The sequence below is a fragment of the Mustela nigripes genome, chromosome 6 (assembly GCF_022355385.1).
Source record: "Mustela nigripes isolate SB6536 chromosome 6, MUSNIG.SB6536, whole genome shotgun sequence".
NCBI classification, from domain to species: domain Eukaryota; kingdom Metazoa; phylum Chordata; class Mammalia; order Carnivora; family Mustelidae; genus Mustela; species Mustela nigripes.
The window spans coordinates 53437261-53458679 of NC_081562.1; the positions used below are offsets into that span (position 1 = coordinate 53437261).

At 34.5% G+C, this 21419-nt stretch overlaps 1 protein-coding gene across 1 annotated transcript in view; it reads left to right on the plus strand.

The window, feature by feature from the left end:
• Positions 1–17180, plus strand: part of LOC132020276 (C-type lectin domain family 12 member B-like) — a 21792-nt gene extending 4612 nt beyond the window's left edge. The window contains exons 3-7 of the mRNA XM_059404467.1: positions 6862–6960; positions 10391–10603; positions 12266–12372; positions 15531–15639; positions 16620–17180. Of these exons, the coding sequence (XP_059260450.1) occupies positions 6862–6960; positions 10391–10603; positions 12266–12372; positions 15531–15639; positions 16620–16765 (674 nt within the window). The 3' untranslated portion in view covers positions 16766–17180. The remainder of the gene's footprint in view (positions 1–6861; positions 6961–10390; positions 10604–12265; positions 12373–15530; positions 15640–16619) is intronic.
• Positions 17181–21419: the final 4239 nt, after the last annotated feature.

A 21419-nucleotide genomic window follows, 5' to 3' on the forward strand; every position in this document is an offset into this window, starting at 1 on the left:
AATATGGTTTCACTTATTTGTGGAGCATAACAAATAGCATGGAGGACATGGGGAGTTAGAGAGGAGAAGGGAGTTGGTGGAAATTGGAAGGGGAGGTGAACCATGAGAGACTATGGACTCTGATAAACAATCTGAGGGGTTTGAAGTGGCGGGGGGTGGGGCGTGGGAGGTTGGGGGAACCAGGTGGTGGATATTAGAGAGGGCATGGATTACATGGAGCACTGGGTGTGGTGCAAAAATAATGAATACTGTTATGCTGAAAATAAATAAAAAATAAATTAAAACAACAACAACAACAACAAAAGATTAATTCATATTGTATGTTTTCAATAGTTAATTCCTTTTCATTGCAGAGTAGTATTCCATAGTATGAATACACAAAATGTTTATCCATTCACTTGTAGATGGACATTTCAGTGGCTTCCTGATTGGGACTAGTGTAAATAAATCTGCTATGGTGTACATGTCTTTGTGTAGACATATTTTTTAAAAATCTTATTGGGTCGGGGTGCCTGGATGGCTCAGTCGGTTGAATGTCCAACTCCTTATCTGAGCTCAGGTCTTGGTCTCAGGCTTGTGTGGAACCTACTTTAAAATAAAAAAATATTTTTTTGTTTGTTTTAAAGATTTTATTTATTTATTTGACAGAAAGAGAGATTGCAAGGAGGTAGAGGCAGGCAGAGAGAGGGGGGAAGCAGGTTCCCTGCTAGGCAGAAAGCCCAATTTAGGGCTTGATTGTAGGACCCTGAGATCATGACCTGAGCCAAAGGCAGAGGCTTAACCCACTGAGCTACCCAGGCACCCCTAAAATAAAAAAAATCTTATCAGGTAAATACATAGGAGTAGAATTCTGGGTTAGATGGGTATGTTTACTTTATAAGAAACTGAAAATTATTTTCCATTTTTACATTTCCAGTAGAAATGTAAAAGATCTTAGTTTATTTACAGAACTTTTTAAGTGTTCTCACTGCTTTCATTTTGTCTTTTTTTTTTTTTTTTTCTCAGTCTTTCATGTTGGCAGCTTTCTTCGAATATCTGGTGATATTTGGTTGCCTGTAATCATTTAAGAGTGAGATGCCAAAGGTACCTGGGTGGCTTAGTCGGTTAAACATCTGTCTTCCGCTCAGGTCATGATCTCAGGGACCAAGGATCAAGCCCCATATTGGGGTCCCTGTTCAGCAGGGAGCCTGTCTTTCCCTCTTCCACCTCCCCTACTTGTACTCTCTCTCTCTGTCAAATAAATAAATACAATATATATATATATATATATATATTTTTTTTTTTTTAAAGAATATGATGCCAAATTACTTGAGAGGGGTCTCATTTTTATATGAGAGTGTATGTGTAGGCTTCATGTACTTGGGTGATTCTCTGAGAAACCCAATTGTCAATATTTGTATGTGTTTGTTTGTTTGAATTTCCCCTCTGGTTGCTCTGGAGAGGATTCCTCCAATACTCTGTCCCAGACAGTTTTCTCTCAGAATGACTATGAGAGGGTATTAAGGGAAACCTCAGTTTCCACTTGTTGTAGGAAAAAAGAAAAAAAAAAATTTCTTCTCTACCGTGAGTTTTTTCCCTACAATTTCTCCTTTACTATTCACACAGAACAGTTCATTTTTGATACTTCTGTCATCAAATGCATGGACATTTTTCCCACATCAAGCAATTCTCTGTGACAGCAGCTGCCATGTCCTACAATTCAGCTCGGTTTTATTACTATCTACCTGGAGATAATGTCAAGTTCTATAGGGTAAAATCTCAGTCTCAAAAAAGTGCTCCCACCCTACTTATTTCCTTAAAAGATTTTATTTTATTTTTTTGACAGACAGAGATCACAAGCAGGCAGAAAGGCAGGCATAGAGGGGGGGGGGGGAAGCAGGCTCCCCACTGAGCAGAGAACCTGCTGGGGGCTCAATCCCAGGACCCTGGGATTATGAACCTGAGCCAAAAGCAGAGGACTCAACCCACTGAGCCACCCAGGCACCCCACCCCCTACTTAAAATGACAATTACAAGAAGTATGTCACCAGATTACCCACAACTTCATTCAGATTTGGCTATAAAACAGAGTTTCCCATAATCCCCTCTTGAGGTACACTTAATTTGCCCCAGCAGGTCATAAAACTCAGAGAACCATTTAACATTTACGACTTTATTAAAGAATATGATAAAGGATAGAGATAAGCAGCCAGATAAAGGATACATAAGGTGAGATTTGGGAGGGTCCTAAGCAGGGGTGGGTCACCCTCCTGATATTATGTTCACCAGCCTGGAAGCTCTCTGTACCTCATACTTTTGGGATTTTTATGGAGGTTTCCTTACATAGGCATGATTGATGGAGTTAATGACTCCATTTTCAGACTTTTTCCCTGCTCAAGAGAAGTAGGGGTTGGGGGACTGAAAATTCCAAGCTTCCTGTCATGGCTTGGTCTTTCCCATGACCACCTCTCCTCCAGGAGCCCATCCACATGCCCACTCAGACTCACTTCATTAGAACAAAAGATGCTCCTGGGGCCCTGGGTGGCTCAGTTGCTGCAGTGTCTGACTCTTGGTTTCAGCTCAGGTCATGATTTCAGGGTCCTAGAATGAAGCCCCTTCCCAGGATCTTCCCTCAGTGGGGAGTCTGCTTAAAGATTCTCTCTCTCTACCCCTCCCACCACTCGTGTGTGCATTCTCTTTCTCTCTCTCATAAATAAATAAATCTTAAAAAAATAATAATAAGAGCAAAGATTCTCCTTATCACTTAGGATTGTATAAGGGTTTAGGATCCTTGTGTGAGGAGCAGGGTCAAGGATCAAATATTAGAAGAAGAGATGCTCCTAGTGTTCTTACCACTTAAGAAAATATCAAGGTTTTAGAAGCTCTGTGACAGGAAGCAGAGCAGATAGATATTCATATAGATATAGATACAGTATAGATATATATCCTATTATCTCACAGAGGGTAACTCATTGTAACTCATTGTAGAGGGGGAGAAAATATGGGGTTAGGAGTCCATCTGAATCATATGTAAACTTTCAGATACTTTCTCAGTTTTCAGGCTTCCCTACACCTCCACTTGAGATGATAAAGTAGGAGGTTATCACCAACTTACAGAACTTCTGAGGTTTTTTTTTTTTGTTTTTTTTGTTTTTTTTTTACTTATTTGAGAGACAGAATATTTTTGGTGGTTAACTGAGCATAATAAAAAACAAATGAAATGAGTGAAACATTAAAAAAAAAGATTTTATTTATTTATTCAAGAGACAGAGTGAGCAAGTGCAAGAGAGAGAGTGTGCAAGTAGAAGAAGAGGGAGAGGGAGAAAAGACTCCATCCACATGAGCAAAAGCCCGATGCAGGACTTGATCCCAGGACCCTGAGATCATGACCTTAGCTGAAGGTAAATGCTTAACTAACTGAGCCACCCAAATGCAACTTTTGGGATTCTTAAATGAGAATTTTGACTTTGGTTCACTTTTCCAAGGTCCACGAGGTTACTAGCAACTTTTGTTCTCTACCTTCCAAATGCCATTATGTAGTTTTGTTTCTCATTATTTTGAATCTTGAATCTATGCATTTTTTATTCTCTATTTTATCAGAAATTTTAGGGAGAAAAAAGGTAATGGAATGAGCTCTATCTCTAAGATTAATTCCAGGCTGATTTTTAATCAACATTTCAGTCAGCCCAAATGCAATTTTATTCTGCCTTCCTTCCCATTTCCTACCAGTAAGTGCCTCTCCTAAAAGAAACTAGAAGAAATAGGAAAGACATAGGAAGTATGTCTATACCAAAACTCTTATGGGGTTCCAATGAAGGGAAGAGGTGATGCACTTGTTTGCCTCCATGTTACTTAAGAACATGGAAATTCACAGGGAAAAAAAGAATAAGAAGAGCTTAGGAGAAGATTTAAGCCTCTTTCATCCTTGGAAAGGTCCTAGCCTCTTGAGATTATTGAACTCCATAGCAGAAATATTATACCAACCTTCTTGTGTGGTCTTACAAGGACTTGCTTGCTTATCTTTCTGGTCTTAGACCATTCATTTGCAAACTGAACAAACAGGCAAAAAAGGTCTTCCGTAATTCTAAATCAAAGAAAGTACTAGACTTTATATCCAAGAAGACACTGGACCAAGTTTGTCCCTTTTTATGGAACATAGAATTAATTAACAGTTTGTCACCTGGCATGCCATTGACATATGATGGAAGAAACAACTATGCTTTCCATTAAACATAGGTGTGATGCTTCTCATAGTATTCCAAATCTTGATCTCAAACACCAGAGTAAATAAAACTAAGGGAAAACAAAAATAGCTGTTGATTTTAGGGGATCCGGAGGCCAAAGGAGAAAAAAAACCAAAAGTCCCAAATAGGTAACTGTCAGTAATATTGAATGCCTGAAAGGGACAGATAACCAAATTAAACAACCAGCATAATAAGATTTTTTTAAGACATTAAATTATGGAATCAAAAATTTTTTAATTGAAACATGACTTTGACAGCAATAACTTCAGCAGATGAGTTTAAAAAAAGAGCAAACATCATTAAGACCCAACAGGATATTCTGGAAGATCAGATAGAAGAAATTATTCAAAGTTATAAAGGTAATAAAAATCATAATAGGCTTGGATAACATATCCAAGTAATCTAATATGTAAAAAATATTTTATATTGGGGAGGGTATGTGCTTTGGTGAGTGCTGTGAAGTGTGTAAACCTGGTGATTCACAGACCTGTACCCCTGGGGATAAAAATATATGTTTATAAAAAATAAAAAAATAAAAAAAAGAAAGAATGTACCTCAACGTAATAAAAGTTATATATGACAAAAAAAAAAAAAAGAGGAAAAGGGACAGATATAAAAAAGGATATAAATTATGAATAATTATATATCCTCTAGAACTGGATATATATGGAGGGGAAAAAACTGCTATTCTCCCATCTTTAATTCAGAAAAGATATAAATCATCCATCCCAACAAAATAAAAATTTACCATGTACTCTTTCTAAGAAAAATACTCAAGAAAATTTCCAGACATACAAGGAATTAATCAGACCTCAGTGTAAGGGAAAATTTAGAGGTGAGTCAAAAAGTAATAGCTGATGATGGAATAAATATAATGGTAATTGTGATAATGAAAGTGCTAAATCATTTTTGCTATAAAATAGATACACTGCAAGAGAAAGTCATTAATAGTCTAGGACAAATTTTACTAAACTGTCACAGTAAAACCCAGCATTAAGAGAGAGGAGGAAAGGGAATAAAAGTACTATAAAAGTCTAGGTTGGAGAGTCTAAATTTAGCTATTCCAAAATTACAGATATTAAGAATATAATGCAAAGGAAAACATTTCCTTTTGGAAACAGCTAAAACTTTCATCCCAGGGGCACCTGGGTGGCTCAGTGGGTTAAAGCCTCTGCTTTCAGCTCAGGTCATGATCCCAGGGTTCTGGGATCAAGCCCTGCATTGGGCTCTCTGCTCAGCAGGGAGCCTACTTCCTCCTCTCTCTGTCTCTGCTTATCTCTGCCTACTTGTCTGTCAAATAAGTAAATAAAATCTTAAAAAAAAAAAATTCATCCCAATTTTTCATAGTCAAAGGAGAAAGAATGTAATAACCCATCTTAATATAAAAATAATAAAATCACAAAAGAATTTAAGAGAATTGATAAATTTAAAAGCTTAAATCAATAAATAGGAAGGTTTTGAAGAGAAAAGTTAATCTGAGACTGGTTTTATTTTTTAAAAAATCTAATAGTCAAATTAAGGAAAAATGGAAAAAGCAAAAGTATCAGATATCAAGTTAGGGCCACCTGGTTGGCTCAGTTGGTTAAGTGTCTGACTCTTGGTTTCAGCTCAGATTGTGATCTCAGGGTCCTAGGTTCAAGTCCCATGTTGGGCTCCCCACTCAGTGGGGAGTCTGCTTGTGATTCTTTCTCTCTCTGTCTCCCTCTGTCTCCCTTTCCCCATGTTCTCTCTCTGCTCTAAAATAATAAATAAATCTTTTTAAAAAAGGAATATGCTTAAATAAGTAACTAAAATGGGAGAGAATAGGGGAAGCTGGGTAGCTCAGTGGGTTAAGGCCTCTGTCTTTGGCTCAGGTCATGATCCCAGGACCCTGGAATCTAGCCCCACATCAGGCCCTTTGCTCAGCAGGGAGCCTGATCCCACCCCCCACACCTCCCCCACCACCCCCACCGCCTGCAACTCTCCTTACTTGTGATGTCTGTCAAATAAATAAATAAAATCTTTATTAAAAAAAAATGGAGCACACCCCAGAAATCCCGTATCCACTTCCACTCATTTAATAAATAAATAAATAAATAAATAAATAAAATGGGAGAGAATAAATATGTGTAAAGCTCCAACCTCTGTAACTTCATGGCAATAAATTTGATAGTCTAAAGGAAGTAGATGATTTCCTAATAATATATTCAAGAGAAAACCTGAAAGGGCAATCATCAGAATGGATTGTAAATCATATTAAATAATAGATCTCAATATTAGCCTAGAAAAATTAGGAAAGAACATCTATCAGGTGGCCAACACTGATTTCCTGGAGATGGGAAGAATGAGGAAACAGCAAGATGGGGAAGGTGGGAGGGAAAAAACAATGCTAAAAAATGAACAAGAGAGTGTCAATGAAAGTATCCAAAATATGTCCTATGATCACATTTACTTAGAATTATTTGCTTTCAGTGTTAATTGTGAATGTAAAGATGTAGTTAATGAGGACTTTGCTTGATTTTGCAAGCAATTATTTTCATTAAAAAAATTCCAATAGTCCTATACATAAGGGGCAGGTGTGTTGGACAAGGTTATGAAAAAGGAAACAACATAAAACGTATTGCTTCATGTCATTTTTCTAAATTGGTGCTTCTTCACAGGACATAGCGCTCGGTCAAAAGTGTGGTGCACTGTTGCTTTCATTTCGTTGACTGTGAACCTGGTGGTGCTGGCTGGACTGGGGACACTGGGCCTGAGGTGTAAGTTTCCACTTTTCTCTGAGCCTGTGGATTGCAAATAAATCCAAGTCCCAAGACATATCCATACAATGTTTCCAGATTAATAGAGGAGAAAATGTGTCATTACTGTAGGACCATATCATATTCATCATTGTCTCGAGGATATTTTAATGACAAATTCCTTCAGTGACAACTAAGGCTAAGGATTGTAAAGTAAACCCATTTTTCTAGAAATTATGAAATCAATACAACAAAAATACAATTAATTATAGCCTGAGAGTTTTCATGATGATTTCATATGTTTAAAGCAAATTCTCCATTCTTCATGTATTTTCTTCTTGTCTAATTCATTCTAATTGCAAACATACTTCAAAATGGTATTATCATACTTGATGTTTTTCTCTAATTCCTCCATTTAATAGCCAGTTATTTTGTCCTAGGAATCACACCAATTTCAGGTGAGTATGAGCTGGTTTCATGGTGCTGTCTTTTGAAAGATAATTTCTCCCAGATGATTATTTTTTTCCTAAAACTTCTATAACTGTTCTTGACAATAGCACAATAATTGGTGGGCAGGGTTTTTTCCTCCAATATAATGCAGGCTTCATAAGAGCACAGATTATGGCTTATTCATCCTTGGTATTCTTTGAATGAATGTATTAAATGAATAAATGAGTGAATTCAGGAACAAATAGGTGAATAAAAAGAAACGAGTAGGCTTTTGAATATCAAAGCTGAAGTATCTTTATAAGAAAAGGAAAACTCTCAATCTACCCTTATTAGCAATTTGTTCCACAAATAAGAAAAAAGAAAATTGCAAGTGCTTAAAAATATATTTTCTCAATAAAGATCTAATGCATATAAATTGCCAAAACCTCAAAATACAGAGAAAGAGAAGAAACTAAAAGCAATTGCTATCTGTCAACGGGAGTTAAAGGCTATTAAAATATAAAATCAGCGTTAATATCTCTGGAGTCATAGAGTAGATATCATTTATATCAATATTTTATTTAATAATTTAAATACTCTTATTATATTACTTATCATTTTTGAGTACTAATGTTTTCCCAAGCTCTTCACATATAAATTATGGTTATATCTGTCCAAGAAACTCAAATTGCAACACATAAGGTCATGATCTCATTCAGTCTTTACCCAAATCATGTCCTATAATCATGTTTACACTCAATTTCCAGGTCAGAGAACCCAAAATACTTCTGCAATTCCGTATGGTCTGTAAGTGATCAGGGGGAGTATTTGATTATTTGTTTATACATCTATCATTTCATTTTATACTTTATGGTTTTGATTTTATTTTTTAATTAATTATTTTTATTAACCTTTAATGTATTATTTGTCCCAGGGGTACAGGTCCATGAATCATCAGGCTTACACATTTCCTCCCCAATGTCCCTAACCCACCACACTTTCCCTACCTCTGCAACCCCCAGCAACCCTCAGTTTGTTTTATGAGATTAAGAGCTTTTTATGGTTCGTCTCCCTCTTAATCCCATCTTGTCTCATTTTTACCTTCCCTACCCTCCAAGCCCCTACCCTGCCTCTCAAATTCCTCATATCAGAGAGATCATATGATAATTGTCTTTCTCTGATTGACTTATTTCACTCAGCATGATACCTTCTAGTTCCATCTGCATTATTGCAAATGGCAAGATTTCATTTCTTTTGATGGCTGCATAGTATTCCATTTATACTTTATGGTTTTAATGGCCCTTTGCCTTATGTCTTTATGTTTCTCTGCTTTGCTACATTGGTTGTGTCTTCTATTCTACTGCATTTCCCAGGCCCTATAATGAATTTTTTCTTTAAATATCAATTACTTATTTGATAATTAAAAGACTCTTTTAAGAACTCCATATTTTGGGAGCATCTTTTCTCAATCCTGGATGCTAGTGGGTAATTCTCTTCCCCCTTCTCTTCCCTCCTACAACAGTGAGTACAAAGGCATTCTGAGGAAATAGAAGGAATATTAAAATTGTTAACTTTTCTTGAGCACCCATCCTTTGTGATTTTATCTAATTTAATCCTCATAAAACTTAAACTAAAAATTAAATATTCGATTAAGTTGCAGGGTTCTCAGGTAAACTAACATCAACCTATTTTTAAAAAACCCAAAATATGTTTTAACAATCCACAAAATAAAGCAGTTATGAAGTTTTCTGAGTCTCCTGATGTTCTTAGAGACATGATCCCCATATTCTGAGTTTTGTTTTTTTTTTTAAATCCCAAGGTTGCCATTTACCAATTGCCCATCCTTAAATTATGGTTATATCTGTCCAAGAAACTAAAAAATTACAACACATAGGCTCACCAGTATGTTATAGTACCTCCTAACTTCACATGTGTGAATTTTCTATAAACTAACTACTGAACTGCATCATCTTTTATTTTGAGATACCTGCTTCACATGGATTTTTTTTTTAATTTTTAAACATTTTTGGGTATTTTCTTCAACAAGAAACTAGTTCTCTATTGTGTAACATACCTTTGTATCTCAAATAAATTTCAATCTTTAAAGTACATACAGTTAGTATTTTATACATATGTAAGTATCATTTTTTAGCAATTTTTTTAATTTTTTATTTTTTATAAACATATATTTTTATCCCCAGGGGTACAGGTCTGTGAATCACCAGGTTTACACACTTCACAGCACTCACCAAGGCACATACCCTCCCCAATGTCCATAATCCCACCCCCTTCTCCCAACCCCCCTCCCCCCAGCAACCCTCAGTTTGTTTTGTGAGATTAAGAGTCACTTATGGTGCATCAAAAGAAATGAAATCTTGCCATTTGCGACAACATGGATGGAACTAGAGCGTATCATGCTTAGCGAAATAAGTCAAGCAGAGAAAGACAACTATCATATGATCTCCCTGATATGAGGAAGTGGTGATGCAACATGGGGGCTTAAGTGGGTACAAGAAGAATAAATGAAACAAGATGGGATTGGGAGGGAGACACACCATAAGTGACTCTTAATCTCACAAAACAAACTGAGGGTTGCTGGGGGGAGGGGGTTTGGGAGAAGGGGGTGGGATTATGGACATTGGGGAGGGTATGTGCTTTGGTGAGTGCTGTGAAGTGTGTAAACCTGGTGATTCACAGACCTGTACCCCTGGGGATAAAAATATATGTTTATAAAAAATAAAAAATTATATTAAAAAAATAAGTAGAGAATAATAAGAAAGAAAAGCAAATTGAAAAAAAATAAAATAAAAATAAAAAAAATAAAAATAAATAAAAAAAAAAAGAGTCACTTATGGTTTGTCTCCCTCCCAATTCCATCTTGTTTCATTGGTGATGCAACGTGTAAGTATTATTTTAATATGAGTATTCCATTAAATTATTAAGTAATAATTGTGATATTAATATAATTTATTGGAAAACTTTGACTATGTTAAAGTCATTAATCTCCTAATATGAATTATAGATTATTGGAAACTCATCTTCAACAACAGAACAACAAATGATATTGAACAAAACAATATACAACAGTTGGAAGAAAATTTAACGCTATGCATGAATATGTATAATAATGTCTCAAATGAGCTTATCATTTTTGAAAATATGACACAAAACATATTAAAAGAGCTGACAAACTTTACCTCAGAATACTGTGAAGAGTTAATGAAGAAGGAAAAAGGTGAGTGAAATGGTCGCTTATTTCATCTAGTCTCATCCCTGACCAGATTCTCCATTTTTTCCTAGACATTTTACTGGGTTTGACATCTTAAAATATATATGAAATAAAGAAAACATGGAAATACAAATTCTTGTATTAAAAAAGCACTTTTGTCATATAGTATAGACACATAGTCACATAGTATAGTAATTAGAGGGGTATTTTAAAATATCACTCTCCTCTTTCCTAAATTCATTTTTGAGGATGAAAGGGAAGTTTTTCCCTTTCCTTTCTATCTCTTTCTTCTTCTTCTTTTTAAAATATTTTTCTTAAAAATTCTCTTTCATGCAAGGGTGCTCTTATATTCACTATGATCCTTACTAAAAGAATAGTTGTTGTGGGTTGGCTACATTGTTATTCAAAGAGATAGTTTTTTTCGTTAGATTTCTTTGAAAGTGACAAATCTGTCTGGATAGTTTAAGGGTGGAAGACCAAGATGGAGCGTATGAACATGCAACTTTCGTTTGTAAATGAGACTGGATATAAATGATAATCACAAGAATCACAGTGGAAACCTAGGCTTTGCGAGACAGTTCATCCAATTTCTTCAGAGAGGAACCATGTCCTTTCCCCTCCCGAAAATCCTATAGCTTCTCAATCACTTTTCTTCACTTTTTCCTTTCTTATCTTCTTACATAAGAAAGAAAGAGGGGGGGAGAGAGATAAAAGGAAGAAAAAAGGAAAGAAAAGCAGAAAGAAAGAAAGTCACTTCACACTATGTGTCAACACTTGGGAGACCTTCAAGAATATTAAGTCTTATGCATAACAATAATAACTATCCCTTGCCTTAAGTTATTCATGTCATGATAGAAGAAGCAAACAAGTAAACAGAAAATTACAATTCAGTGTAATGAGTGCTCATAAACATAAATATGTAATGTAAGAAACAATAGTTGAAAGAAAGAGTTGAGATTGGGTGGGGGTATAACATTCAATGCTGGGACTGGAAGCATATTGTAATAAAATTGGTGAGGGGTAGCATGGGGTGCTCAGAAATTTCAAGGTATTCAAAATGAATGGTTGACAGGAACCTAAACAAACTAATAGATAAGATTGGAGTGTCACTAGTGTTCCCATAGATAATGGGGAGGGTTTGAATTTTTCCCTACAAAAAAAATTAGACCACTTAAAGCAGAGTCTGATAGACTCTGGGTGGTGTTAAGATTTTTGTATGTAAAAATTCAAACTCTCCCAAAAAAAAAATATATATATATATATATATATATATATATATATATATATATACACACACACACACACACACACACACAGAGACTAGAGATGGACTACAGTCTTGCTGTAGCAATCCAAACGTTGTAGTTTTCTTTGAGTGCTTTTAGTAAGCCCTTTATCACTTTTCTTCCTCTCTATGATTTTCCTTCTTTCTTCAGATTATTCTAGATCCAAATCCCATACCATTTCAGATCTCATTCTCTTCCTTCTCTCATATTATAAGCAGTCATCTCACTCAATATGTAACTTTGGTTAATCATTTCAATAGGCAATGCAAATGGTTGTAAATTCTGATACATATGCTAATTCATAGTATATCTGTTCATACATATTATGCTTATGTATATATCAGAATCATATCTTTATAACCTTTCCTCATGTGTTTTTCAGATGTTCAATTTCACTCATGTTTGGAATCATGGATGTGGTATGGAAATGGAAGCCAAGGTCATGCCCAGATGAATATGGACAGTAAGAAAAATTGCAATAATACCCAGGTCTGTGGGATGATCTACAGAAAGTTTTTGGTATTGTTAAGATATAGGTCAGGAGAATCTGGATAACAACCTCAGTCCTTGGCTATTCCTAATAAATGGCCTCCAAGCCCTTTACCTTTTGAGCAGTTATTGGAGAATTCTGCTATCACAGGTTCAAATGCCAAGTATATACAATTATTACACTGATCTGTCCATGAGACCTGTCACAAAACGTAAGCTATAGAACTTTATTTCCTCGGGATTTCTTATTCCCTGTGTGTTCTGGTTCTTGTAGAATCAGAAAGGAGAGAGCAACGATTTATTCCAGGTATGAGGAATATTTTAATTGGCCATTGATACAAATTAAATCATGGGATTCTCTTCTACCTTAGAGTTGTCCTGTGATGAAAAATTATACTCTCAGTCATAATGTACGTGGCACAATCCTGCATATGACCTCTTATCATCACACATCATTACCTTAATTAATGTTATTAGTTAAAATACAAAGAAACAAATCAGGTAAACTTACTGCAATGCTCATGATTATTTTGTTGTTGTTTTTCTTAATATTTGAGTGTAGAAAAAAAAAAACAAATTTCCAAATGTAGAATGCTAAAACCCTTATAATCCAGCACAGTATGTTTGTTTAATGTATATATAGCATGCTCCAACCAACCAGATTTTATCATCAACATTTCTTGAATGTGGTTCATGCCTCTGTGATTTTTTTCCCTTTATAGTTTTATTAGCTGAGTTATTCTGTCCCTTTCGAACTCAACTAATCCAATTCACTTCTCAAGTTTCAGCCTCATTGCTTCTTTAAAATTTTGCTTCTAAACAAGCTCAATTAATGTCTTTCTCTTTCATATTCCCCACAGCATTACATTTTTAGTTAACAGCTATGAGTGCATCTGTTCTGTTAGAGTTTTAACTCCCTGAAGGTAGAAAACATGTCTTGCCCGTTATTGTATATCCACTTATGATACTGGAAACACCTTAAGTTTGGCTGAAGTACCAGTATTTCTCAATATCTTGATTTTTTTAAAATTGTTTTTTCTTTTCTGTAGGCAAAGAGCATACTTAGAATGTCATAGAAGATATTTTTTATTATTTTAGTGTATTATTTTGCTACATTTTTAAGAGAAGAGACATCTGAATCAAGAGAAACAATTAATAGTTAAGAAATTAAGAAAAAATAAAGTTGTTTCATGCCACAACCTAATTAAAAATGAGGTATGAAGGAAAAAGCAGACTATGAGAATTTTAAGATTTTGTCTTGAAATTTTTCACAAGGAAAAACGATCAGTCATATATATGGTATTTTTGTGTTTGAGACTGATATTGAGTGTAAATTTTAACAGGTCAAATTTATGGTGCTTGTGAGAATGACATGGACATGAAATGTTTTGGGGGTTGGAGCTGAATGGGAGATGACTGTATTGAAGATTTTAAAAATTTGCCCTCCCATACTTTTATTAAACAGTCATTATCAAATATTTACTAATGATTACTATGTACTTCTACTATGTACAAGGTGAATTTAAGCCTGGTAAGTTTTGATCAATAAAAATAAAACCTATAGATTAGGTGATAATATCTAAAATAAATTAGTAGATTAAGAAAAGAAGAAGCCAAAGGATAGAATCCTAAATATCCACACTATAAATGGGGCAGGAAATTAGGAGAACTATCACAAGTGTTTAAGAATACGTGATTAAAGAAGGAAGGGGAACGAAGAAGGTGTAATACCAGGGAACTGATGGAGAGAAGTGTTTCAAGAATAATGTAATTTGAGGTGCCTGGTCAGCTCAGTCGTTAAGTGTCTGCCTTCAGCTCAGATCATGATCCCAGGGTTCTGGGACTGAGCCCCACATCTGGCTCCCTCCTTGGTAGGAAGCCTGCTCCTCCCTCTCCTACTCCCCCTACTTGTGTTCCCTCTCTTGCTGTCTCTCTCTCTCTGTTAAATAAATAAATAAATAAAATCTTAAAAAAAAAAAAGAATGATGTAATTAACAGTGAAAACACTTCCAAGAGGCTAAACAGTACATACAAGTAATGACAAATACTATTCATTACATGCCTACTATAAGTCACAAACTGAAAAAGATGCTTTATTTAGGCACAAAACAATCTGTAGTATCAGTTCCATTATATCTAAATTTCAGGTTAGAAAACTGAAGTTCATAGAGGATAAGTAAATTTCTTAAGGTCACATGAATACGTAGCAGACCAAAGACTCAAAGCCTAGTTTGCCTACTTCAAAGCCCCAGATAGGTTTAAAAGTAAAGAGTCAGTTGACAACTAAAAAATGACCCTGTCACGAGTATTACAAATGAAGTAATATGGGGTACATGCTGATAACATTATTATTTAAAAAAAATATTTCTTAAGTTTTTACTTAAGTCTACAGCATGGAGTATATACTGAGGATATAACAAAAATCTATACCCTTATAAATCTTAAAGAAGCTTATAATCTAAGGTGAATCAAGACAATAAATCAGTAATTAGCAAGTTATTAAACTGCAATGATTCTGTTACATATACCCCCCCCCAAAAAAAAAAAGAAAAGACAGTGCTCAAAGGAGATAGTGAAATGGCTTGAAATCCAAAGGACAAAGAAATGATAAAATCAATTTTAAACTCCAGATTTTCTCTTAAGCATCTTGAATGTTAATGGAAGATAAGCTATCTTTGATATCTTAAGAAAAAATTTACAGAACCAGGAAGGGTTTTCAAGACATTATTACTCACTTCAGGGCAGTGCCCAAAGAAGAGGGAAAGATTTAAAGAGTAGGTTAGAAATAGGTAAATTGGAAAAGAGTGGAGGGCCTCATTGGAAAGGTTAGTCCCAAATGAATGGGAGTCCACTCACAGTCAATGCAGAACCTCTGTCAGTACAGCCATGGTGGTGTCTGGAGGAATGGGGATTTAGCTCATCTGATGGCTTCTCTTTTTGCCTATCATCTGCTCAGTGTTAGAGTGGGATGGTGTTAAGAGAAAGCTTGAGAAGAATAAAGATTTTAAAATTTTTGAGGGAAAGGGGACAAGGAAGCAAGAAATGAAAGGATTATTGAATGGAATTTTGATGATACTAATCTGATTCTGTGGCACTTGAATTAGCTCTCAGTGGAACAAAGGAGCAATAACTGATTTTGTTGTTGTTGATGTTTATAGGTGTTCTTTCGATGTTTTCCATTACCTATCCCCTGGGTGGATCTGGATTCTCCTTTCAAGAAGACAAATTGGGAAGAAGGAAGGGTTTTAAAATTTTGCATTGTGACCTGTGAGTTAACTTGCCACTTGCTTATTGTCAATACTAAAGGAAACCTAGTTTGTTAATTTTGAAGATGTCTCTCTGACAGCCACCCTCCATATGTGGTCAAAATGTGTCAAGATAGTTAAAAAAAAAAAAATTCTGGGAGCCTTTTCCTGAAGCTCAGGCAATATTTTTTTCAGCAAAAAATCTGTTCTATATAGAAGGAGTTCATAGAATTAAGAACATGGAAGATAGAAATTCAGAAACTGTTACGCTTCCCTGTCCTTCTTTATACACCCCTATGCTTTCCTAAGCCCCTAAGGAATGGACAGAAGTTACAAAGACAAAGTCAAATCAAGGTCAAGGATAATATCTTGTGGAATATAAAATAGAATGGGAATCAGGGTAACCATATGATTTATTGACCAAACCTGAACATTTTGAGAATAAAAGGAATCAATATCAATAATTGCACTACAACACCAAGCATGAATCTAAAGTGCCCTGGGCATACCCAGATTTTTCAATGGCTTCTTGGGTGAAATTGTCAATGAAAGACCCAGAGGTAGCTTTGGGCCATAGACAATTGAATACTTTTTATTTATTTATTTATTTATTTATTTATTTATTAAAAGATTTTATTTATTCATTCAACAGACAGAGATCACAAGTAGGCAGAGAGGCAAGCAGAGACAGAGAGCAGGAAGCAGGCTGCCCGCTGAGCAGAGAGCCTGACACGGGGCTCGATCCCAGGATCCTGGAATCATGATCCTGGAATCAAGGCAGGGGTTTTAACCCACTGAGCCACCCAGGTGCCCCTAGACAGTTGAATTCTATTAAATTCTTGCAGTAGTGTAAGAAATCACCATAGTTATTATCACTTTGGTCTTATTTAACTAAAATAACCTGACAAGAAAATAATAAACTTTGGCAATAATAGATTAGATTCATGAGGTAACGTTATGTTTCAAACTAAAACACATAATTTTTTTTTTTCCTGGTCACAGATTTGACACTTGCTGAAAACAGCAAAGTAAAAAACACGACAATGGGACACACACCAAATACAACTCAACTCCTGGAAACAAGCAGGGTTACAGAAAGTAACCAGAGGTCCAGAGATGGGGACAGGGTCATTCATGATGGGCATTAAGAAGGGCGTGTGATGTGATAAACACTGGGTATTTTACACAAGTGATGAATCATTGAATATTATATCAAAAACTAATAATGTACTATATGTTGGCTAATTGAATTTAAATAAAATAACAGTGAAGTATATGACATTCAAAAGAAATGACATGATTGGAAAATTTAATACCTTTAGTAGTTATCATATTTGTGAAAATAAAGTAGCTATATCAAATTTTCAATTGTAGCTAAATGCAAACATTCCTACTTTATGTATTAGTGTGCAAGATAAAGGTGACCATATAAGCTGAAACTTTGGAAAATCGATCTCAGAATCCAAGAGAAAATTTTTTGTTTTGTGACTTTAAAAACTTTTTTTGTCAAAACATTAAAAATGTCTTACCTTTGGTTATAAATGTGTAGAGAAGTGGAAAAAAGTAAAATAATACTACTTAATATGTTGTAATTCCAAATATTAGAAACATTGAATATTAAATTGGTTTCTCCCATTTATCAAGAGAAGCAAGAGGAATGGTATAATCCTTTTTGTGATACAGCTTACTCTACAGATTGAACATTTTATCCATTCCTTGGCAATTTGCTATATTCCTTTCTTTCTTTTTTTTAAAAATTAAAAAAAATTTAATAAATATATAATGTATTATTAGCCCCAGGTGTACAGGTCTATAAGTCACCAGATTTACACACTTCACAGCATTCACCATAGCACATATGTCATTTTCCTTTCTAGGTTAGGATCAGCTTTGAACATTTTAGCTTTTGTGATGTCAAGACATGAAAGATTTCCAACAGTTCCTTTAATGTGAAGTTTCCTGTAGGCAGCTTCACCTCCTCCAGCATATCTCCCTTCCTCATTTTTGCCAAGAAATTATCTTCAGCAAGCTATTCCATTCTTCAGGAATTTCAAAGTCCTCCGAGACTCTGAAATGATGGCAGTATCAATATTCTCACAGTCAGCTATTTCTTCTTTCTTATTATTACCCATTAAATAATGGGTAAATATTTTTTTGTTGTTATTGAAGTATCATTGACAGTTGTTTTGTCTTTAACTCTGTTTTTTATTTAAATCACATTCTGCAAAGTCATTCACATGGTGTGGAAAAAGATCTTTTCTCTTATAAGGATATTCTGTTACCTTCTGACAAGATGTTTGAATATTTTCAGCTGCATGCTTTTTATACTATTTCTTCTAAAACTCGGCTAAAGAAATTGCTTGAGCTCCAGTTACAGCCAATAGTCTGCAAGGGTTTAAAAGCTTAAACAACTCCTTAGATTAATGAAGCTGTATTGCTGATAGAAAGCAAATTTTCATTTTTTCCCAAGATCTTATATAAATCAGGTTGATCTAGAGTATTATGTAACAGTAGAAGTGCTTTAGAAAAATGATCTTCCTAAAATATCTCTACAACTGAGAAGCAAAGACGGAAAACAACTGTATGCTTTTCTATCAATATATAAATGAAATAAGAGGTTCTCGGTGACCAATCATGGACAGACCTTGAAGGAATTGACAAGAGTGGTCATTTATCATAATGATCATCTATTACTTATGTAGCAGGGTTTTGTACTTTATGCAATTACTCACCATATATTGTAATAAATGAAAACTGAACTGTGTTGTTGCGGAATGAGTGTTAATTGAATGAACTGTGACCACTGATATCTGTATATGGGAACCATGTAAAGCAAGAACTATCTGTGTTTCCAATACAATCTGTTACTGCATGATTTGAATACCTCCATTGACTCCTGTATATTATAGCAATTTTTAAATTCAATTAACGTCTACCTTAATCTCACTATAATATTTGTATGGAATACCGGATATAGAAGTAATGACTTTGTATTTTCCCACAAGCTGCTCAGTATACACCTATAAGATATTAATTAAAAAAAATAATTTCTTATTTACTTTTAACTCAGATATTATGCAACTCAGTTAAAAATGATTCAGTGTTTGTTTAAAAACTGATTTCTCTTCAGTCTTCCTTTTATTAGTATTATTCTTTGTGCTACTGCAAATTTCATGTAAATTTCAGAAATTCATGTTCCTAGGAACTTAGGCAAACAATTCATGACACTGGGGACTTCTAACATTTACTACATAATCATACTTCATATCCCTGTCTTTTTGTACAAGCACCTATTCATTTCCTAAGTGTGTCTTTCTGAATAATTATATCTGCTATCTTCATGGATAAGGAAAAAAATTGATAAACTTAAATAACTACTTCTGATTTAAGAAAAAGCAAGAAAAGGTGGTGGAAGAAGAGGAAAAGGAAAAAATTCTAAGTGAATTAGAATGGTAGACTATTTCCTTAATATGCTAATGATCATATATTTAAAATTGTCACCAGTATGAAACAAAATAGTGATTCTTATGTATTTTGTAATAATCAAAATGAGTTTATCACCATTATTACCTAACATTGCCCTGGAAGTCTAGTAAGTGAAAAAGAGAAAAATTAAGAGTAGTCACAACTGGGCGCCTGGGTGGCTCAGTGGGTTAAGCCGCTGCCTTCGGCTCAGGTCATGATCTCAGGGTCCTGGGATCGAGGCCCGCATCAGGCTCTCTGCTCAGCAGGGAGCCTGCTTCCCTCTCTCTCTCTCTCTGCCTGCCTCTCCATCTACTTGTGATTTCTCTCTGTCAAATAAATAAATAAAATCTTTAAAAAAAAAAAAAAGAGTAGTCACAACTGATTATAAATGATCAAATATTAATTGTGGATTCATAGAAAATGTGTTATTAAAAAAATAGCTGAATGTTTGACATAAAATTATTGAATTGGCCACTCTCATGACAAATGTCCAAGACATATTCTTTATTACATATAAATAAAAAGTTGTCAGAATAGCAAATTGTTCTAATAAGAGAAAAGGCATTGACCAACATAACAACAAATATATAACACTCATGAAAAAATTAATAGTGAATATGAAATGATAAAGATTTAAAACTGTGGTAAAAGAAACAAGATGACTTGAACAAAAAGATGTAATATAACTTATTCTTGGACAGAAATTTCAAATTTCTAAATGTATTACTCCTCTCAGATTCATCAACAAATGAAGTGCAATCAAAATATATATTCTGGAACATCCATAAAATTAATATTACTTTTTCAGTTTTTTGCAGGAGAACATGATTAAGAATCCACTATGATGGGAAACATTTCATTCTTAAAAATTTTTTTTTTTCTCTTCTTCCTCTTACTGGTAGTTCTGAACGTTGGATTTTATTTTCCCCCCATGGGGTCAAAAGCTACCTAAGTATATGATTGCAAGAGGAAATATAGTGGACATAAATCAGGTATTGGCAGTTTTTCCATTTTCATTTGTGTGTGAATTTTTAATATAAATGTGGGAACATAAAGAGTTAATGCAAGTCAAAATGTTTCAGTGAATACGTTTCAGGAGTTCAACTTTATAACAATTATAAATAAACCTGTTAAATTTTTCTGGACAATGCCAGCATTGGGATTTTTTTTTAAAAAACAAGTAATTTTTTATGGGCAGCAACTAAATGGTGTTTGAGACGTTTTTATCATGCAGTAGATTCCAACCATTCAGTATACTTTTCTAACTGACTTGTCCTACATGCAAGTACATGTTTTTAATAGTGTCTGTCTCCGGTGCTTTTCCTGTAAGTTTGCTATTAAAATACATTAAACTATTAAAAAAAAAGCCAAGAAAATTGAATTCTTTTCAGATGTAATTTCAAACTGATTCTGGCTAGGAAGCAGACTAGTTTCATCAACATCACATGTATATTGTACAGTTTTCTAGAGTAAACATGTGCTATTTCTGGTATTTAAAAATAAGTTCAAATAATAAATAAAAGTCGACATCTAAAATGTGTTCTGTTCTGTAATCGTGTCATCCTCTTTCTCCAGACCATTACATATTTCCATCAATGAGAAATCTATGAAGGTTTTCTCAAAATATTAAGGTTGATACTTAAGGAATTCATGATCTAGCCCTAATCCTATTTCTTATTACTCTTATGGTGAAAATATCCTCACTCATTCACTAAAATTGAGTTTTCCATATGAAAAAATTCAGTCACACATTTAATAAGAAAAAATGTATGTAACAAATATTTTGAGTGTTGCAAATATTCCACTGGTGAGATTGTGGTGTAACAGGGAACTCATGCATAGCTAGAGGAACTGAAAGATGATGAAATCACTAGTGAGAATTTAGTACAATGACATATGAATTTACTCTTTGAGCCTGAAATTCTACTTTTAGGAAACTATACTCAAGTAGAATGACAAACAGAAAAAAAAAAAAAAAAAAAAAAGAGAGAGAGAGAGAGAAAAAGAGACAGAAAGAGAGAGAAAGAGACTATATGCATAAGGCTGTTCCTAAGAGTGTTGTTGGACTACTGGGTATTTACCCCAAAGATACATATGTAGTAAAAAGAAGGGCCATCTGTACCCCAATGTTTATAGCAGCAATGACCACAGTCGCCAAACTGTGGAAAGAACCAAGATGCCCTTCAGTGGACGAATGGATAAGGAAGATGTGGTCCATATACACCATGGAGTATTATGCCTCCATCAGAAAGGATAAATACCCAACTTTTGTAGCAACATGGACGGGACTGGAAGAGATTATGCTGAGTGAAATAAGTCAAGCAGAGAGAGTCAATT